This window comes from Xyrauchen texanus, chromosome 15, assembly GCF_025860055.1.
Source record: "Xyrauchen texanus isolate HMW12.3.18 chromosome 15, RBS_HiC_50CHRs, whole genome shotgun sequence".
NCBI lineage: Eukaryota > Metazoa > Chordata > Actinopteri > Cypriniformes > Catostomidae > Xyrauchen > Xyrauchen texanus.
Genome location: NC_068290.1, coordinates 6,469,306 through 6,491,765, shown reverse-complemented (window position 1 = coordinate 6,491,765; position 22,460 = coordinate 6,469,306). Strand labels below are relative to the sequence as shown.

Genomic DNA, 22,460 nt, shown 5'->3' with positions numbered 1-22,460 from the left:
AGCATGGGAGAACTCCTGGGGAATACTAAGGTTGCTGCTTGAAGAGGTATTAGGGAGGCCAGCAGGGAGTGCTCTCCCTGTGGTCTGTTTGAGTCCTAATGCCCCAGTATAGTGATGGGGACACTATACTGTAAAAAGGCACTGAGACGTTAAACTGAAGTCCTGTCTGTCATTAAATATCCCTGAGCAGTTCTTGTAAAGAGTAGGGGTGTCCAGGTGGATGCTGCACACTGGTGGTGTTTGAGGAGATTCCCCCTATACTATGAAAAGCGATTTGAGTGCTTAGAAAAGCGCTATATAAATGTAAGGAATTATTATTATTATTATTATTATTATTTCAAACACTAAACCATTAAAATGTAGTTCCCTGTAAAGTACATTAGTAATTGTTGAAAAGGAGTTCCCCGTCTGTCACTCAGTCGACATTGTGTCGCTGAGTTGACACTAGGGGTCGCTCTTGCGGAGCACGGCCATCTCTGATTTTGAGAAAAGGCCAATGAGAATTGGCGTGTGGAATTTGCATGCCACTCCCCCGGACATACGGGTATAAAAGGAGTGACGCTGCAAATACACATCAGATATCTTTTTCGGAGCCGAGAGAGCAGTCATAGAGCTGAACTCCTCTGCTGTTCCAGTCATCTCTGCAAGCTGTTGGCTTTACGGCGCTTTCCAGCGGTCCTCCCCCTCGCATACTACGTTGTGCTGAGCATACACCCCTGGGCGCTTCAGCAGCTGATAAAAGAGTTACGGAGTGAATAACTTCGTTTATATATACATTTATACTCTGTATATATATATATATATATATATATATATATATATATATATATAAAAAAAAAACATTAAAAGAGTGGCACAAACGATGAAGCGTCTTTTTCAAGATGTCTTTCCGTTTGTGTGTGTTTCCTGGTTGCGGTCGTTCTCTCTCCCCGTCTGATGGCCACGATCGTTGCCTCTTGTGCCTGGGTGCTACCCACGCAGAGTTAGCGTTCGTGGATGGTTCATGCTCTCACTGCGAGAGCATGCCCATGGCTACGCTGCGGTCGCGCCTCGCACTCGTAAGAGCGCGGGGCACCCCAGCCGCTCCCCGACTCGGTCCTTCTACCTACGGGTATGAGGCGGTGTCGGCTAGCGCTGGGGCCGATATGGGGACCTCAGTGGGAGCCTCTCCGCCGGGTACAACCCCACGGACCTCCCACTCCCCGCCACGCTCGTATGCTCCAACCGAGCGCTGGGGCGCGGTTGCCGGCTCGCTTCATAGCGGACCCGCGATCACGTTCGGAGCGCCTGACGACGATGAGATTTCGATCACGGCATCGGAGAGCGGGTTTGTCATGTCTGACGCTGAAGACTCGGCTGAGCTCCCACCCTCGGGTGCGGCGGCTCAGTCGCAGGCTGATGCGGAGCTGACAGCCATGCTTGCCCAGGCAGCCGCGAGTGTCGGGCTGGAGTGGAACCCTCCGCTCCCCCCAAACCCTCGCGGCTCGACGATTGGTTCCTGGGGCCGGAGCGCCGCTTACGGCCACGCTCTGCCCTCGTTCCTTTCTTCCCGGAGGTGCATGAGGAGCTTACGCGCTCGTGGCGCGCGCCTTTCACTGCCCGCACACGAGCGGTAAGCTCCTCCGCACTCACTACCCTCGACGGTGGGGCGGCAAGGGGCTACACGGCGATTCCCCAGGTGGACCAAGCGGTCGCGGTGCACTTATGCCCGCAAAACGCCTCCACCTGGCGGAACCGCCCAACGCTTCCGTCCAGGGCCTGTAGGCTGACGTCGTCTCTGACGGCTAAAGCCTACAGCACTGCTGGAACACCGCCTCCGCCTTACATGCCATGGCACTCCTGCAGGTGCACCAAGCCAAGGCACTTAGAGAACTACACGAGGGTAGTCCTGACCCGGGTCTAATGCAGGAGCTGCGTTCGGCGACCGACTTCGCCCTCCGGGCAACGAAGGTCACGGCGCGGGCTCTCGGGCAGGCGATGTCCACCTTGGTGGTCCAGGAGCGCCACCTATGGCTCAACCTGGTCGAGTTGCGAGAGGCTGACAAGGTTCGTTTCCTTGACGCCCCCATCTCCCAGGTTGGGCTGTTTGGCGACACCGTTGGAGACTTCGCCCGGCAGTTTACAACGGTAAGGAGGCAGACGGAGGCTATACAGCATATCCTACAGGCCCCGCACCCCGTCTGCTCGTCGCCCAGCGCGTCCCCCTGCGGTACCAACACCAGCTCCGCCACAGCCCGCCCCTAAGAAGGCTTCAAAGCGCCCCTGAGAAGGGGCAGCCCTAGGACTCAGGGAACTGCACTTCGGGAGCTGGTAAGCAGACCACTCCCTCCCCCGCCAGAGGGGCGGGTGGAGAATCCTTATTTCCTTTTGAAATTTATTTCACCGCACGCCCAACGGGCTGCGGTACCCACATTTTCAAGAAAAGAGCAGTTTCCTCAGCCCCCGGGCTCCACTTCCGGTCTCCCCATCCGTCGTTATCACGACTGCCGGCCACCGGTTCTCTTTGGCAGGTACAGTGCCCTGGAACCGGGTCTTCCGCTTCCACGCGTCCAGCCGCGGCACAACCCCGCTCCCGAGCCGACGGTCTCCGCGGGCCACGAGGACGAAATTCTTCCTACCCCATCCCAGGCTGTTCCGGGAGCGGTCACAAGGAGCCAGGTAAGTGCTTCGATGTCCCTAGACTCAGCACCCCGGGCTCCGCCCCATCGCGAGGCCCCGCCTGCCGGTACGTCCGACGCTATAGTCCCCTTGGTCCCTCTCGCTCGGAGTTTGGGGGCGTGGCTCGCACTCCCCAACCCGTCGCGTTGGTTGATCAGGACAGTCCGACTCGGCTATGCGATTTAGTTCGCCAGGCGCCCGCCCAGGTTCAACGGCGTCCGCCCCACCACGGTGAGAGGCAAGAACGCCGCTGCCTTGCGTGCGGAAATCGCCTCTCTTCTACAGAAGGGCGCGATAGAGCCTGTCCCTCCAGCCGAGATGAAGAAGGGGTTTTACAGCCCCTACTTCATTGTACCCAAAAAAGGCGGCTGGTTGCGGCCAATCCTCGACCTGCGAGTTCTGAACCGGGCTCTGCACAGACTCCCGTTCAAGATACTTACACAGAGACGCATTCTAGCGAGCGTCCGGCATCTGGATTGGTTCGCGGCGGTAGACATGAAGGACGCGTACTTTCATGTCTCGATCCTTCCTCGGCACAGACCCTTTCTCCGGTTTGCCTTCGAGGGTCAGGCATATCAGTACAAAGTCCTCCCCTTCGGCCTGTCCCTGTCCCCTCGCGCCTTCACGAAGGTCACAGAGGCAGCCCTTGCCCCACTGAGGGAAGCGGGCATCCGCATCCTCAACTATCTCGACGACTGGCTAATCTTAGCTCACTCGCGAGATATGTTGTGTGCTCACAGGGACTTGGTGCTCAGGCACCTCAGCCGCTTGGGGCTTCGGGTCAACTGGGAAAAGAGCAAGCTCGTCCCGGTTCAGAGCATCTCTTTTCTCGGTATGGAGTTGGACTCGGTCTCATTGTTGGCGCGTCTCACCAGCGAGCGCGTACAGTCAGTGCTGAGCTGTCTGCGTACGTTCAGACAGAACACGTTGGACCCACTGAAATCCTTTCAGAGGCTCCTGGGGCATATGGCATCATCAGCCACGGTTACACCGCTTGGTTTGATGCATATGAGACCACTCCAGCACTGGCTGCAGACCCGAGTCGAGAGACAAGCATGGCGCCACGGCACACACCATGTCCGTGTCACGCAGACGTGTTGCCGCTCTCTCAGCCCCTGGTCAGACCTAGCGTTCTTACGGGCAGGAGTTCCCCTAGGCCAGGTCTCCAGGCACGTCGTGGTTACGACAGATGCCTCCCCTTGGACGGGCCCGCGACTGTCTTGCCACATCAACTGCCTCGAGTTGCTGGCAGTATTACTTGCCCTGAAGAGGCTTTTGCCGTTGATCCGGGGCAAGCACGTGTTGCTCCGGACGGACAACACAGCCGCGGCGGTGTATATCAACCGCCAAGGCGGTCTACGCTCTCGCCGCTTGTCACAACTTGCCCGCCGTCTCCTCCTTTGGAGTCAGCACCGACTCAAGTCGCTGCGGGCCACTCACATCCCAGGTTACCTCAACAGCACAGCGGACGCGCTGTCGCAGCAGGTTACATCCAGGGGAGAGTGGAGGCTCCACCCCCTGGTGGTTCAGCTGATCTGGAGTCGATTCGGCCAAGCGCAGGTAGACCTGTTCGCTTCCCCGGAATCCTCCCATTGCCCACTCTGGTACTCTCTGGCCGAGGCCCCCCTCGGCACAGATGCCTTGGCACACAGCTGGCCCCCGGGGCTTCGCAAGTATGTGTTTCCCTCAGTGAGCCTACTTGCACAGACATTGTGCAAAGTCAGGGAGGACAGGGAGCAGGTCCTCTCAGTGGCCCCTTATTGGCCCTCCCGGATCTGGTTCTCGGACCTCACGCTCCTCGCGACAGCCCCCCCTGGCGAATTCCCCTGAGGAAGGACCTTCTTTCTCAGGGTCAGGGCACCATCTGGCACCTGCGACCAGACCTCTGGAATCTCCATGTCTGGCCCTTGGACGGGACGCGGTAGACTTCCGCGGTGGTAGACACGATCACTCAGGCGAGAGCCCCCTCAACGAGGCGTCTTTACGGCCTGAAGTGGTGTCTGTTTGCTCAGTGGTGTTCTTCCCGTGGTGAAGACCCCCAGAGATGCGCAGTTGGATCAGTGCTTTCCTTTCTGCAGGAAAGGTTGGAGGGACGGCTGTCCCCCTCCACCTTGAAGGTGTATGTAGCCGCTATATCGGCACATCACGATGCAGTGGAAGGTAAGTATTTAGGGAAGCACGACTTGATCATCAGGTTCCTGAGGGCGCGAGGAGGTTAAACCCCCAGGCCACGCCTGGTTCCCTCGTGGGACCTCTCCGTGGTCGCTTCGGGGCCTTCGGGAGCTCCCTTTGAGCCCCTTGAGTCAGCAGAGCTAAAGGCGCTCTCTCTGAAGACCGCCCTCCTGACGGCGCTCACCTCCATCAAGAGGGTAGGGGACCTGCAGGCGTTCTCTGTTAGTGAACTGTGCCTAAAGTTCGGTCCGGCTTACTCTCACGTCATCCTGAGACCCCGACCGGGCTATGTGCCCAAGGTTACCACGACCCCCTTTAGGGATCAAGTGGTGAACCTGCAAGCGCTGCCCCTGGAGGAGGCAGACCCAACCTTTAAGTTGCTGTGTCCGGTGCGTGCTCTTCGCATCTACTTGGACCGCATGCAGAGCTTTAGAAGCTCCGAGCAGCTCTTTGTTTGCTTTGGCGGACAGCGGAAGGGAAGCGCTGTCTCCAAACAAAGGATCGCACACTGGGTAGTCGATGCCATCACGATGGCATACCACGCCCAGCATGTGCCGCCCCCTGCTGGCCTACGAGCCCATTCTACCAGGGGCGTTGCGGCTTCATGGGCGTTGTCTCATGGCGCCTCTCTAGCAGACATATGTAGAGCCGCGGGTTGGGCAACACCTAACACCTTTGCGAGGTTCTATAACCTCAGGGTTGAGCCAGTTTCATCCCGTGTGTTATCAGGTGACACAAACAGGTAAGTTCGGGTCAGCCGGCCGGGTGTATCGCTTGTGCATAGCGCCTTTCCCCTCCCTTGAGGTGGCGACGTGTGCTCTTTTCCCCAGTTGCGTTCGCAGGAAGTGTGAACCCTGGACGTTCTTCCTCCCTAGCCTAGCGGCCGTTGAGTCTTCGGAGAGGCTCACTGCCACCCCGGTACGGGCGTCACCAGGCCCCCGTACTGAGGTAAGTGCTCCACATGTGCTGGTTGCCCCCTTCGGCAACCCCGTGTGACGTATATCCCGCAAAATGGTTTCCCTACCGGCAAACCGCGTCTTCCTTGGACAGAGGGTCCTCGGCCCCGGGTCGCCGTGTTTGTAGTAACCCCTCCCCACCTTTGGGTAGGGTCTACCACGGCGCCATTCCACACGATGTGCTTCCGCTGCTGGCTGGTAAGACCATGTGTGTATTCCACCTAAACCCCCCCCCCCTCTCGGGGCCGGGTGTGGTCTCCGCAGTGTCCTCCTCTTTGGAGGGACATCCCCCAGCTTGGACCATTTATAATTGGCCCCCAGCCGAACGATTGCGTTGCTTTTACAGAGGAGAAAAATAGAGAGAAGGCCCTGGCTGGGCCAGCCAGTCCTTATACTTCTGAGCAGTTAGCTGTTCCCCCTAGGTGCAGGGGACCGCTTCATGCCTGCCAGTGTGTTGGGGGTAGTTATGCGATGGCTTGCTGCACTGGCTACGAGGCACACAGAGGTTTGCCCGTCTCGCACCGCTTGTCTGCGTAACTCGGTTCAGCTCTGTGGCGTTTTCCATGGGAGCCCTAGTGTCAACTCAGCGACACAACGTCGACTGAGTGACAGACGGGGAACGTCTCGGTTACTGACGTAACCTCCATTCCCTGATGGAGGGAACGAGACGTTGTGTTCCCGCTAGCCACAATACTGAACCATCCGCTGAAAGCGCCGGGTCTTTGGCTCGGCTCCTCAATGCGATATCTGATGTGTATTTGCAGCGTCACTCCTTTTATACCCGTATGTCCGGGGGAGTGGCATGCAAATTCCACATGCCAATTCTCATTGGCCTTTTCTCAAAATCAGAGATGGCCATGCTCCGCAAGAGCGACCTCTAGTGTCAACTCAGCGACACAACGTCTCGTTCCCTCCATCAGGAAACGGAGGTTACGTCAGTAACCGAGACGTTTTTTACATAGTGGAGAGCAACCATAGCAAGCCGTTGAGGAGAGCAGTGCTGGGCAGCTCCTGCAGCTCACCAGGACTTCTTGTCAGGATGGAGCTAGATGTGACAGACTATTTTCATGGTGGAAGAGATTTCAGCTGGCTTACTGTCAAGTGGAGAGCACAGCATGCAGTAGAAAGCATGTTGCGCAGCCCAGCATTGGGGATACTGCTCAGAGCTGCAGAAAATATGCTGTGTTTGCAGTGTTTATTCCAGTAAAAATGAGTGTCTTTTTGGCCTGCTGCCATGTTTATGTAGTGTACATACCTGTAGAGTTTAATTAAATATTAAAATATATTAGCTGCTCAGGTTTATGTCATGGATTTTACTTGTACTTAACCAGTTGACCAGGTTGTCGTAGAACATCTGGAAGAGTTTATTTTAAAGTTACCAGACTGTTTTACAATTGCTGAACATTTTTACCACTCATCTAACAGACTTAATATTCTGTTAAACTTTTCTCACCCTCATGTCGTTCCAAACCCTTAAGACTTTCTCTCCTCTTTAGAACGCATTGCAGAGGAATGTACAAGGCATTTTACGTTTCATTCTCCGTTTTGGTGATAGTTATTTCTATCACAAGTCCCATCTGAGCTTGCATTGTACATCAAATAGCATTGAGAGGTCGTTTGTCCATAATTTTATCACGGAAGAGCTGTTGTGTGTGTTTGCAGAGATTCTTTTATTTACTGAGATAACCTCTATCATTGCCGCATGACAGCACCGTTGAATGTCTATGGGACCGCTGCATTATTCTATTTTATGCTAAGCTTGTAGGCTCACCGTGGTTGAAGGGCTCTGGTGTGTATCTGAGTTCAGAATTTCATACTACTCGTACTGTTTCTGCCATAGACAGATATTGCAGAGTAGGATGAGTATTATGGGTAGTATACTGTACAATTACAAACTCAGCCTGTGTGTATGTTGTGAAGTGTGCGTCAGTGTAATGACTCCGGGCGGGTGCATTACATAGGTTCTGCCCTTGCCAACATGTGTTTTTGTTGTAATAATGGCATTAAAATTTAGAAAAATTTACGCGCTAATCTTTTTTAATTAATCGCATGTGTTTACGCGTTAATTCTGAGAGCTCTAAAAAAGGCACAAGGCAGATTCGAACTGTCGAACATAATATTGTAGCATGTCCACAACCGTCCAGATCCTATCTCTGTTATATTATTAGCATTTTTTTGTCATATCTTTGTCATAGCAGACTATTGGGGTGCAAATAGTCCCTCTGAAAAGTGAAAGATTTGCCAATGAATAAATTCTAGCAAACATACAGCTACTTGAGTCCAGCGATCTGTTTTGTGAGTGTGTTTCTCTGTTGTTCTCGACTGTTTGGAGGAAATCTGACAATTGTGTGTGAGTCTGGACAGAACCGTCCTGTTTCTGATCTAGTATCCCTCTGATGCTGCCTCAATCTGTGAAGGCTGTTTCCGATTGGCTGAAGGGTCAGAGGTGGGTACTCAGACACCAGGGCAGAATATCGCCGCAAATCTGTAGTTTTAAATGTAAAAGAGTGGGAAATTAACCCTGTCTTAAGTTTAAAGAAGTACTGGGTTGAAGTAAAAATGTCTAAGGCCACAGAAACAGTAATACCTTTATTGCTCTTCCCTTGTCTGACAGTGCCAGAGCCGAACACATGACAGCTTTACAGCACAATTTAAACCTCAGGGCTGAACAGTACCATCAATATCAAAGTCTGTGCATGAACTCATGTGAACTCAAGGTTTACAGTCTCAGACAAAGGACACCCAGTGTCTTTAAGATGCAATGCTGTATGCTGAGTCTGTGGCAGCTCCTAGATCAATATACTAAAAAGTTGTGCAATTTGGCATACTGATTGGGGAGGGTGTGAACTTCAGTCTGACCAACATTTTGGGGTTACCCTGAAGTTACATGAGCTGGACAGCACCTCCTAGTGGTTAGACAAGCATTTGGAAATCCTTGACTAAAGTCAGGACTCGGCTCTCTTTAAATTCCCTTGGTCTATTGAATAAATAGCTTGGACATATATATGGATCCAAATATCCAAATATCATACAGACTTGGTGTTGGATTTTTTGGACTTGGGCGAGTAATCAACACATTAGCAACCACCCAGAACACCCTAGCAACACCATAGCAACATGCTATTGTAACAACTACTCAAAACACTTGTAGCAACATAGCACTGTACTTAGTGCACTTACAAAATACACTTGGGCAAGCACCGCTCATATTTTCTTCAGAAAATATTGTTTTCAGTTGCTTTCTCTGACACATGGTTCCTCCTCTCCTCTCCTCTCCTCTCCTGTCTCAGATGCGAGGTATGCTGTCCCCCCCTCCTACAGACAACAGCCCTCCTTCGCAGCTGCTCCCTCTTACGAGCAACCCGACTGGAACCCTCGTCTGTGTGTGATCTCTGGAAATCAGCTCTACATGTTGGACCAGGAGGAGGTATTCATATAATCACTGCACTTCCTCTAACATCAGCAAAGCATATCCTCATCAACACTGTCATATCTGAAATTTGTTTGCAAATTATTCACATCTTAATTTTAAGTTGTTTTGTATACTCATAAATGTCATCATTTACTCACACTCACATCGTTCCAAGAACATTTTACTTTCTTTTTTTCTGTGGAACAAAAGGAAATATACAGAATCTACTTCGGTACAAAGTCGATACTAAAATAAAAAAGATGTAACGATATTAGTGTTTTTTTGCTGGTAGTACCGAGCACAGACTCAATTCAATCCCTGCGTCTTGTCTGACTTACACACAACTGCTTTCAAATGCTCACAGGTTTATTTAAGTGCATGCTCTTTTACATCTTTTACACTGAAATGGACAATAAATCAAATTAAAATCATGGTAGGTTCTAGTGTGATTAGGATCCACAAAAGGGTATGAATAATTAATTAAATAAACATAAAGTACAGTCTGCATTTGCTGTGCACTTCAAAGTGAATGTGTGAAGCCGCTCATACGCTGGAAACACCACATTTTATGAGCATCGCGTGCTGCAATTGTTGTAGATGTCAGAAGAGACATTCATTCACTATGAAGTGTGCAGTACCTGCAGACTATATGTTTATACAATTAAATCACAACATTTTGTGCTTTAATAATTGCTCTGGACCATATAATCAACATCTTATCCGGAGGTGTAAAACTACGGAAAAAAACGTAGAAAATGTTAAAGCCTCCACGTCAAAATAAAAGCTTGATTCAAAATAAAGCTTGACATGAGAAAAAGAAATTGCAACAGAAATATATAACTTCTGTATAGTAATAGAAATTATAATAATAAACTTATTTAAGCAATATCTCACAAGCAAAATCGCTTTACATACAGAATAGAAGTTTATAATGTTATGTTCTGTTGTGCAGCACTTTATTTGACAAAAATAAGATATTTTAGATTATGTCTTTACTGAAGCACGTCATTTGCAGATTGAGATTTGCAGGTCAGAGTTCAACAAACTTTCTTCACATTAGCTTGCGTTTCTGGTCTCCCACATTCAGATGCGTTTGAATGGGTGTGAAAAGAGTGCAAAGTGTAATGTGACCACCACTTGAGGAAGCCCATATCTTCGACCTGCCAAGTATTTAAACTACTTAACTAGTCCTATTAAAGCTTACTGTGACCGAACCTGGAGAAAGTGATCCGGTGTTGTCCCTGTGGTTGTAGTGGGCACAATGGCTTACCAGTAGAGCAGCCAGCGATCTGGATAAGGTCTCACTAGTGTGGAGATCGATGAGAGGCTCATTAATCAGAGACGCAGTTCTGTCTAATTGCACCCATTTTGTTGCATGTCCAATAAGGCCACACTTTGAATAGATGTGAATCAATCGTGACAGGCTAATGGCTGTCACCTCTTTAAAGAGCACCATTGAATATTCATACTTGTCACTCATCTCCTGTAAGGGACAGTTACTGCCCTGTTTTTGTGTGTGACAGTCTTCATTCAGGTCCTGTAGAGAATGACAACCGTCTCCTCCATGCAGACATGTGCGCTCTCAGAGTTTGCAGGAGGTTGTGCTTTTCTCTGATTTTGTTTAGGGGGTTTGTTGAAGAATGAGAGGAGGAGATTCGTTTTCAACCAATGTGTGCTGCTCTCACTTAAAGTGGTCATGACATGAAGAATAACATTTTCCTTGATTTGGACATATAAGAGGTCATTGTACTATAAAAACATACTGTAAGTTTCAGAACTCAAAATGAGCATATTTTTAAACCGAGCTGCCAAAATGACTCGTTACTGTCAAGTCTTAAAGGAGAAGCAGCACCAAAACAAAGTCTTTCTGACAGAGGATTAGAATGAGGGTGGAAAATTATCATGTTTTACAAAAATATAATTTTTAAATACTGTTTTTTTGTGCAAAAAAACTACTAATATTATAAGACAACCTCAACATATTAAAAGCATGCAAGGCATGTCATGAAAGGGATAGTTCACAAGTCATTATTTTCTCACTATCATGTTGTTTCAAATCCATATCACTTTCTGTCTTCTGTGAAACACAAAAGAAGTCATTTAGCAGAATGTCCAAGCTTCTATTTTCCATAAACTTAAACAAAACAGTGACCTGAATTTTCTAAGATTTTCTTGGGTTATATTTCGGTCTGTTCCTCACACAAACCTATTGTTTGGCTTCAGAAAACTTGGAATATAGTGCACAGGTCATATGGACTTTTTCGCACAAAAAAAATAGCTCTATGGCTGAAGTTCATTCAGTCGTGGAAAGTGGTTCAACCAGTGACGATTTCTCAGGGACAGCAAAGCCTTCTCTATGTCTAATAAATAAATAATTTTTCATTGACCTTTTTGTCTATGTATTTTCAATCGCTTTCCACTCCTAATTCATCTACAAACGAATAGCAAAAAACAAAATGTTTATCCAATCAGAATTTATTCCTCGATGCTTCCAAGTAAAGTGTGAAAACTGTTTCACAAATCGCATGCCCGAAGCCAAATTCCTTCAAGTATAAACGCCTCGTCCATTTGGGAAGGTGCGCACGCTGTCAGTGGAGGCTCGTGTTGCGAAGCCAGGCGAAAGTATAAACAACAATGCTTTAGCGAAGCAGCACGTGAGTCTGAGCTCCACCCCGTCCGGCCTTCAGAATTTCCACAGAATCCCTCAACACTGCAGTGAATAGGCATCTAAAGTCAGATTGTCAGATTCATCAGCAAATCAGATTGATTTATTTGTTCTTGGTGGGTGTGATCTATAGGATATGTCCCAGTCCAGGCCTTCTAGCTGGCCTTGAGTGACGCAATCACGCTTTAAGATGTACGTAATTTGAAAGCGAAGAGCGCAAGATCTCGCTTAGGAGTCAACAAGATCACCACTGAGAAAGAGATCCTTACGGATTTAAAAGCCTGAGATGTTCTGCATGGTCGTGCGACTGATTAATTAAACAGGAAATGAGGGCACCCAAAACTCCAACAATAACAGAAATTCTGAAACTTTAAACAATAACAGAAAGTATTCATGTAGTCCCAACTCAAATGGATTAAGTCAACTTTCCATTTTACAAATTTAAATGGACAGAATGCAATGAAATCAAGTTTACAAAATATTGTACAATTGTGTTGCTTTAGCTACATTTATGCATTTGGCAGATGCTTTTATCCAAAGCGACTTACAGTGCACTTATTACAGGGACAATTCCCCCGGAGCAACTTGGATTAAGTGTCTTGCTCAAGGACACAATGGTGGTGGCTGTGGGGATCGAACCAGCAACCTTCTGATTACCAGTGATGTGCTTTAGTCCACTACACCACCACCACTCCATAAAATTTTAGTTAATTTTAAGTAAATAGAACAAGCAGCAAAAATAATTGAGTGGTGCTTGACAGACCACTATTGACTTAAAAAAGTAACTTGGACATTTTGCCTACATCTCTGTTTGTGTCCATGGAAGATAAAAAACAAAGCCGGTTTGGAACAACATGTAGGAGAGTAAATGATGACATGATTTGAATTTTTGGAGGAACTTTTCCTTTATCAGCAAATAAACGAGAGGGCTATAAACACATTAAACATTTTATTGTTTTACATATACACTGTATGTGTGTGTGTTTTGATCCTTTAAATATACACTCAAAAATATATAATTTAGCCCATTTTTAAGATTTACACATTAAAATTTTCAATTCAACAGAATGCCATCAAATCGAATTGTGTAATGTTAAAAAATGTTATTAATAAAACTTAAAAAAAAAAAATCAGACAATGCAATAAAACCATTATAGTTCATTATAGTAACTATGGACATATTCCACTAACTGATATTTTGTTATTTAATGCAATGACATTCAGACCTTTTAAATATCAAAATAGTATTTTTTTGTCTTCTAATAAATACCAATAAATGTCATATTCACAGGGCGTATTACAGTAATCTGGATGATGAATGTAGTGGCTTGTTGCTGTGTTCAGAAACAGCCTTTAGAGGGAGCGAGAGAGTCAGGAGTGATTTGTTGCCATGTCATTAGACTCTAATTGATGTGAGATGACAGTGTCCCACATCCTACTTTACTCTGTTCTGTCCACCAGCACTTGTGTGGATCCGTGCCACCATGACACTGAGTTATGCATGTAGAGGCCCAGAGCAAGGTTTCTTTCACTGTGAGTGGGCAGCAGCCATTCTCCTAGCTGCCTTAGGAATCAGACTGTGGAATCAGGCAAAATCACGGGGTAACCATTCACATTGTGTTCACTGCGGCATTCCTAGATGTCATGGTAAATAAATTCATTAGTATACACACAGGATTCGCTTGCAGCTGACAAGGTGAAAGTACATGAAGAGTGTTTGGTAGAGCATATTCCTACACTAAACAGAGTTTATTTTCACTGAGGGAAAAGGTTGTGTAATGTATTCATAGAAAAGACCACATGAATATATGAAATACCTCATGGTTTGATAAGCACAATTTTCTTGTGTTCTGATTAATCAGGAGATATAGCTGCAGGCCGAGCTACAAATAGAGCCGGGAGAACCAAACCAACAGCAAGACATAAAGATCCCCTAACCATGGATGGATGTGCCACCCCCTTTTGGAGTAGACCCAACCCCCTTCTAGAGTAGCCACGCCTCGTTTTGGAGTTTTATTGCCCTCTTTTAGAGTTTCCGCCCCAATTGGAGATCTCCGGGCTGCAGCAATATGCTTCCAATACTGATGTTGTATCTAGATGATTGATATGCACATAAAAATATAGATACTAAAGGTTTTTACAAAAATAGATTTTATGACTATACATCTAAAAAAATGATGCCTTATAAATATAATGTTAAATGGCTTAAATAACACATTATATCTTCAGAAATGGCAAAAAGAAAACATTGTCAATATTGGTATTGATATTGGCGATATTGACCTCAATAGTACTTAACCTTGATAATTTCATCTTTAACTATGGTACCATCTCATATTTAAGGGGATGGGTGACAGCCCTAAACATAGTGATGAACATGAGATGAAACATCCAAATGAACCGTTTCACTAACAAAAATCGGACTTTCCAACACCACTTATGAGAGAGAGGACAGTTTAGTGGAGTGCATCTGATTAGTAATAGATTACTATTGTATAAAACAAACCCTCAAAATAATAAGAATTCAGTATCATTGTCCCTGTAATAAGTGCACTGTAAGTCACTTTGGATAAAAGCATCTGCCAAATGCATAAATGTAAATGTAAACACATACAATGTTATTTATGAATAATTGGAGTCTTTTTTTTCATTTAGGGGGATTTCTGAAATAATGAGACCAAATTTTTGCAGTTAGTCCACAGCATGTATGAATGGTGAGCTTTTATATTTAACTGTGAAAAATTGCAGATATCTTTATCTATATTTTTTATGTAAAACGATACAAAAATACTGTATACTGAGTAAGAATGTGATTTTTGCAGTGTAGCTTGAGTCTCCAATGTAATACATCATTCTATGCCATTTATTACCAGAACAGCTGTAACCTGACATTGATGTGATGTTGATATAAGCAGACAGATACCATCTTTCTTCTCATTAGCTCTGGCGTTCAGCTGTGATATTGTGGTGGCGTAGGGTTCGTGGGGTAGGTCCTGGGATGAGCAGGATGCCAGCAGAATTACTCAAGATTTGGGGTCGGTCATGCTGCCGACAGAGTGCTGTCAGGCTGGGCAGAACGGAGTCCACACCTGCTGCTGTCCTCCCCATTCCATCCCTCATCTGCCCATTCACACAGCTGTGCCGGTTTCGGCTGTACTGACATATGGTATAGCCTCCTACAATGCAGCATGGGTACGTTTGCCAAGCCTGAACCCTGCCCTCCCTTCCCATATACACATATGACCCATTTTCTGGTTTAAAATAGCTAGACTTTAGTAATGGGAAGAATGGGTAATTTTACTGACTTGAGTAATGTTGTTTAGCAAAACGAACAAATCTTTATTCAAATCATTTCATTCATTTTGTCACGTGACAGCCGTGTAGGATCTACAGGAAACAGAATTGATTAGTTCACCTCCCGACTGGGTCTTCAGATCTGAGTCTTTCGTTCACTTGTCATGTGACAGCATAGAAGACAAACAATTCATTCACGAGTGACAATTATGGTCCTTTGTTCATTTTCTCTTTACAGTTTACAGTTCAGTGTGTTGCAGTTGATTGTATCATGATCAATACACATTATTGGGACAATAAATGACATTTAAAAATCATACAATCGTCATGATTAATTATTTCCATTTATTTAATGGAGGAAGTGTTTACAAAATAAAGTGTAAAATTAAAGAAGAATGGTCTTAAAAGTTTAATATGCAAAGACAACTGTAAGTAAGCATTCATAGACTTATTTTCTTGAAAACTGTTAACACTGTGTCTCTGTGGCACTATAAATATTCCTGTGTTTGTTTTGAGCAACCTGCTTAGACCCACCCCAACAATATTACTCAACAGCTGACAAGGTGCATATTCAGAAAGCGGTTCCATCTGGGGGCGCTAGTGTTGCAGAATTGACATACTTCAGCTTTAAGGAAGGTGATGAAATTATTAACTAATTTCTGTTTCCATTACAGAGCCTATGTGCCTTTCACGTGTCAAATGAACGAAAGACTAAAAATCAAAGACCCAGGGCAAATTTCAATACAAAATGATCCCTATGCCCTACTCACTCTGAAGGACAGAGCTCTTGATGTATGCACTCTGAAGGGAGCATGGAAGGGAGAACTTAATGAAAATATATTTCGCAAACAAACTTGTGCATGGGTACTTTGTGGGGGAAAAATATAATTTTGTTTGGAACGTTTAAAGTTATCCTTTACCATTAGCTTTTTACATACTGTATCCCTGGATGCTGCCATATTTGCGTGGCATCATACACCCACATATCCAAGTCAGAATTTAAGATTTCCACCCAAGTGTTCGAGCAGGGAATGGGATCCGGGTAACTGATCCATGGCATGTCGATCTCCACCTACTTTCAGACTTTCTGTGTTTTGTTCAGAGTTACTCTTCCATGATCCATGCCAGATAACATTGAACCAAGTAATTGCTGCCAAGGCAACATAGTCACCCAAATACAGACCCAGCCGAATTCATTGTAAAGGGTGCCACTCACATGTGGTCCGCAGTTCCTGATACATATTGTAGATTTGGTTCTAATGGCTTCTGTTTCATGAAGTTCTAGTGCCATGATCATTCTCTGGCTGCCCTAATATGTTCAGTTCAGATTACATTGAAATGAGCAGATTATTTCTATCTTGCTTCTGATTGTATGTGGCATTTCTCTTTAACACCAATGTATGAGACAATATTACAGTAACAGAAAAACTAATTTTGAATGTTACACAAACTGACATCTCGTGAACGGCGTGCACTTACTATATCATTAAAATTAATCTGCATTGCCTGTCAAGGCCCCATATTGGACATTTGTTCACATAAAAGGCTATGCGAGTTGATAAACAACCCCAGATCTCATACGCTTTCTAGCATGCTTGAGTCCTTCAGGATTTATTGCATGTGAAGTGTTTTTTATGAAGGGATCCTTCCTGTAATTTCATTGCAGCTTGCAATAGATACATTTTAGGAGCCGTGCATCTAAGCATTTCAAGTTAATATTTTGTTTTGCTTTGCCCTAATAGAATGTGCCCTCATGGGTGCAGCATAATGTAGACATCCTTCAAGTTTAAAAATCTATAAAGACAAACCGCACCAATGCGCCATCAGGCAGAGTATCTTACTGTCAGCTGCATGTAGCTCTGTCATTCCCTGTAGACATTCGAATAAATTAGCATTCTTCATTGTGTATGAATGCTGAGCTGTGCATAACAAAGGAGAACCCACAAAGATTGTCTATATATATATATATATATATATATATATATATATATATATATATATATATATACATAAATAAAATATAAAAAATGGCTAAAATATATAGGAAAAATTGCTATTATTTATTGTAAAATATATTTATGTAAATGTATTTTGAATATATTATTTATTGTTTATTTATTTATATTTAATAATGTATGTTATTTATTGTTACATATACCTTATATATATATATATATATATATATATATATATATATATATATATATATATATATATATATATATATATATATATATATACTGATGAGCCAAAACATTATGACATATGCTGTGGGTCGTTGTGCCGCCAAAACAGCGCCGACCTACCTTGGTATGGACAATATAAGACCCTGAAGGTGTCCTGTGGTATCTGGCACCAAGACATTAGCAGCAGATCCTTCAAGTCCTGTAACTGTAAGTGATGTGTTGTTGGTCCAGCACATCCAATATATGCTCAATCGGATGGAGATCTGGGGAATTTGGAAACCAGGGCAACACCTTGAACTCTTCATCATGTTCCTCAAACTATTCCCGAACAATGTGTGCAGTGTGGCAGGGCGCATTATCCTGCTGAAAGAGGACACTACCTACAGGGAATATCATTGCCATGAAGGGGTGTAACTGGTCTGGAATTATATTTAGGTAGGTGGCGCGTGTCAAATTGATGAATACATATGAATGGCCGGATCCAGTGTTTCCCAGCAGAACATTGCTCAGATCATCACACTCCCCCCACTGGTTTGTCGTTTTCCCACAGTGCATTCTGGTGCCATCACTTACCCATGTAAACGGCACACACGTACACGGCCGTCCACGTGATGTAAAAGAAAACGGGACTCATTGGACCAGGTGACCTTCTTACACTGCTCATGCAAGGTCCAGTTCCGTTTATAGGCACATTACAAGGTCCAGTTCCCATTATAGGCACTTTCGATGGTGGACAGGGGTCATCATGAGCACTCTGAACGGTCTGCAGCTATGCAGCCCCATACACAGCAGGGTGCGATGCACTGTGTGTTGTGACACATTCCTCCCGTAACCATCATTCAAATTTACTGTGACTTGTGCTACAGTAGACCTTCTGTCAGTTCAGACCAGATGGGATTGTCCCTCCTCGGACAACTGTCGGTAGGTACTCGCCACTGCTGACCGGGAACACCCTACAAGCCTTGCCATTTCAGAGATGCTCTGACCCAGTAATCAGGCCATAACAATTTGGCCCTTTTCAAAGTCACTCAGGTCTTCACTTTTACCCATTTCTCCTGTGTTCAACACATTGACTACGAGAACTTATTGTTCACTTACCATCTAATCTACCCAGACCGTGACATGTGGCCTTGTTAGGAGGCCATAATGTTTGGCTCATCTGTGTGTGTGCATGTATATATATATATATAACAATTTTTTTGTATTTTAAAATCTAAATATTAATAATTTTTGAAAATATAAGAAAAATATATTGGTGACATGTATTGTAAAATATATTAATAAGATGTATTTTTAATATATTTGAGTTATTTATTGTTACAGATGTATTTTCTGGCCAATTTTTGTATATAAAAAAAAAATATATTAATATTTAAAAAAAAAAAATATATATATATATATATATATATATATATATATATATATATATATATATATATATAAATTAATTTGATAGAAAATGGCTGATTCCAATATTCAAATTATTTCTTGCCCCTGTAGTATATATTTTTTATATATTTTCAGATTTGATTATAGAAAGGTTTAAAAAATATATATTTGCAACATATGTTTAAAATTGTATTTAGCCTGTAAAAATATGTATAGGAATGCATCTGGGTCATGTAACTGCAGCCGAGTGACAGGGCCCCCCTGAATTCAGGTGACAAGCACCGCTTACACTGCTCCCCACAGGAGCTCAGTGACTGATCCTCTCCTGCCCCACTCATTTATCACCCCAGACTAGGTAATCGCTTCTTTCACAGCTCTGCTCTCAAAACCCCGGGAACACAGGAGAGATGCCCAAATCGCTAAATGGCCCCAGTGCAATATAGATGGCAAACCTGTGCTGAGAGGTTTGCTTCCTTCTGCTTGCAGATGCCAGAGGAGGCGCCATGTACAGATAGTTCTCCTACGTTAAGAAGAATCTCTCTTGAGACACAGCCCCATACCAAGACTTAAATAAACACATTACACACACAATTTTATAATTATTTTCTCTCCTCGCCCCAAACGCACACCCATGCTTTATTATTTCAAGAAATCCAGCCCCAATGGGACCTGATGTTTTAAAAGTTTCCAATTAGGGAGTGTTCACACAAGATGTGTTCTTGTGTTCTGTCTACACTATTTATTAGTTATTGGTCTATGTGCACATGAGCATAACATGCTTCTTTTGCCAATTTGGCTTGCTTTTTTTGTGTCTAGCACCATTAGCGCCTTGTTTTTAAAAGCCCAATAAAAATGAATGGGCTTTTAGTCCAATTAACTTTTTTAAATGAACTTTAAGCTTAGACAGTACTTTTTTGGGGGGGACCCAGTAGAGAAAGACTGTAGATTTGAAATGCATATATCTACTAAAAGTTAATTTTGTTAACTCTAGAGGTACACTTCGAAACGAACATACATGAACTTTTTTCATTTGTATTTAATGGGGACTTAAATGCAAAAATGCTGTAAGGACGGCTGTCGCTATAAAGTATGACTCACCATGGCGTATTGACCATGACTTCTGTGCACTGAACTTTTTCTCTGCTCCCCGCAGATTCACCCTTTGTTGATGCGCGAGCAGCGCTCCGAGTCGCACAGGAACAAGCTGCTGCGACGGACGGTCAGCGTGCCTGTGGAGGGAAGGCACCATCCTGAGATGGGTGAGTGAAGTTTGACACGTGGTGGCCTGCTTCCACTGAGTCGGATGCGTTTGCACCTGTAAAGCTTTGTTTACACTCTGTACGTTTACATGTGCAGTTACAATTGAGCTAGAGCTGTTTTTTGCTTAGTCGAGCTATAGTTTTCATCTCTCTTTCCAAGTATACATGACACAATGTATAATTGTATATCTGAAGGAAAGATGTTAGGATTCATTACATCCACATGGAAGTTTCTTGAGATGCACCTGCCTGTCAAACACATATTGAGCTATACATAACACAGAAGTTACACAAAAGTGTTTTCTCAGGCACTTATTGAGTCTAAATAGATGCACAACTTACATAATTTCAGTAGTACGCCAAAATGACAATAGCCAAATCATTCTATTCATGTGTTACACTTGCTATAGTTTACTTCCATGTTGTTTCTCCATCAAATAGCAATGTCAAATGTAAATAAAGTAAATGAATGACAGAACAGCGCCACCATGAGTAAGAAATAACATGTATATTATGTATGTGTACACATATATGGGATACTGATAATTCACAGTTGTTGCACAGAAAATCATCATGATAATCAAAGTGTTGTGATTTGAGAATAGAAAAGCCTTCTAATTTATGTTTTCTCCTGTTTTCTTTGTCAGTGCCGATTAGAATGTGGGGGCTGGTTTTTTTAGTAGTTTCATCACTGAACCATAAGAGTTTTTCTCTTCTTTTCGCTGGTTTACAGGCGGATTTAAAATAGTCTGTTTGGTTGAGACCAGTCCGCGAATAACCATACCTGCTCTGCGCTCGTGCTGCTCTATCCATGATTGAGCCGTATTGATAATTGATCTGTGTAGGACTGTTTCATTCCTCTTTTGAAGCAAGTAAAATGCACTTCAAAACATACAGATGACAGAGGAAGGCTCATTAATTTATGAGGAAAGCGCTAACTTATTGGTCAGTGAAGCGTTGCAATCCTCTGCCATACTACGTTTGAGATGCATTTCAGGATGTAATGAAGCAAGTTTGGCATGTGTGTTATGCGGTGACATTACTGTGAGTAAGTGCATGTATTTGTGTGTGTGTGTGTGTGTGTGTGTGTGTGTGTGTGTGTGTGTGTGTGTGTGGTGGGGTCTCTTTCGCAGTGTACAAAGCGAACATCTGACTGGAGCTGGCAAGCTTTATATTGCATCAATAATATTAAATAAACCATGTGAAATACCAACAGTGGCGCTCATAATTCAGTGGCGGTGCAGCGCCGCTGCAAAATGCATATTGGGGAAACACTGCCTATACACTTTTGGTACTTAAGCAATTATAAAAAAATATATTTATTAGCAAATGTTGGCAATTTTTGCATTTATTTGTGTTACACTATTTATAAGGAAATGATTGAGAAATACTAAAGAGGTGTGGGCACAAGTACAAAAAAATGGATGAGGTACAGGGGGCGGAATGAGCTTTTGGGTCACTGAAGACCCAAGGTATGCATATAAGGATTAAGGTGTATACTTGCTTGACAAAGCCGAGCTACAATCATGTTATCTAGGTTCGTTTTAGTCTGACTGAAAGCAAACTTTTAAACAGCATGTAAACTTAAACTGAAAACTGACTGTACATGTATGTTGTCTGTAAAACTGTCTGTACATGTGGGGCGGCTGTGGCTCAGTTGGTAGAGTGGGTCGGCCACTATTCGCAGGGTTGGGGGTTTGAATCCAGGCCCACATGACTCTACATGCCGAAGTGTCCTTGGGCAAGACACTGAACCCCAAGTTGCTCCCAATGGCATGCTAGCACCTTGCATGGCAGCTCTACCGCCATTGATGTATGAATGTCGCTATATAAGTGCAGACCATTTACACAAATCAGATTTGGTTTTCAAATCTGATCTTTTCATTTTGCAAGTGATGAAAACAGATACATTTATTCAGACAGTGTCAATATCCAGTGGCTCTACATTGGTTACTATAGTAGTGTTGTAAGCATCATAATGATGCTAAGACACTTTCTTATAAATCTGCTCATGTCCATCATGAAAATTATGCAGTGTAATAGAGATCAGAAATGACGGAGGCATTTTGTGTTGTCATGTGTACAGTATACTGTGTCCAAAACCACTGACTTGTTCACGCATTGACTGTTCACTACATAGTTTGGGTGAAAATGGGTGAATTCAGACAACTACAAACAATATTGGGCAATTTGTATGACTTTTTGTGTGATTCAGACTGAGACACATTTCGACTTCAAACCACACATGGATGTGGTTTGGACCTGGTTTGTAAAAATTAAATGTATTTAGTTTTTTGCTGTTCTGATTAAAACAATTAAACAGACTTGAAATTGATGTTCCAAAAATCTTATTTTACCTGCTAAACAATGCCTAACAAATGCCATAGCATGCCTCTGCTGTCTGTTGAATAGCAAATCCATGTGAGATGTTGAACAAGGTGGCCCTCTGCTGCTCATTCAAGACTCCTT

The 22,460-nt window shown here is 44.3% G+C and overlaps 1 protein-coding gene across 6 annotated transcripts in view; it reads left to right on the top strand.

Annotated features, from left to right (window-relative positions):
• Nucleotides 1–22,460, top strand: part of syngap1b (synaptic Ras GTPase activating protein 1b) — a 172,420-nt gene that overhangs the window by 51,982 nt on the left and 97,978 nt on the right. For all 6 annotated transcript variants that reach the window (XM_052144284.1, XM_052144282.1, XM_052144281.1 and 3 more), the window contains exons 2-3: nt 9,077–9,213; nt 19,886–19,991. In XM_052144284.1, coding sequence (XP_052000244.1) covers nt 9,077–9,213; nt 19,886–19,991 — 243 coding nt within the window. The remainder of the gene's footprint in view (nt 1–9,076; nt 9,214–19,885; nt 19,992–22,460) is intronic.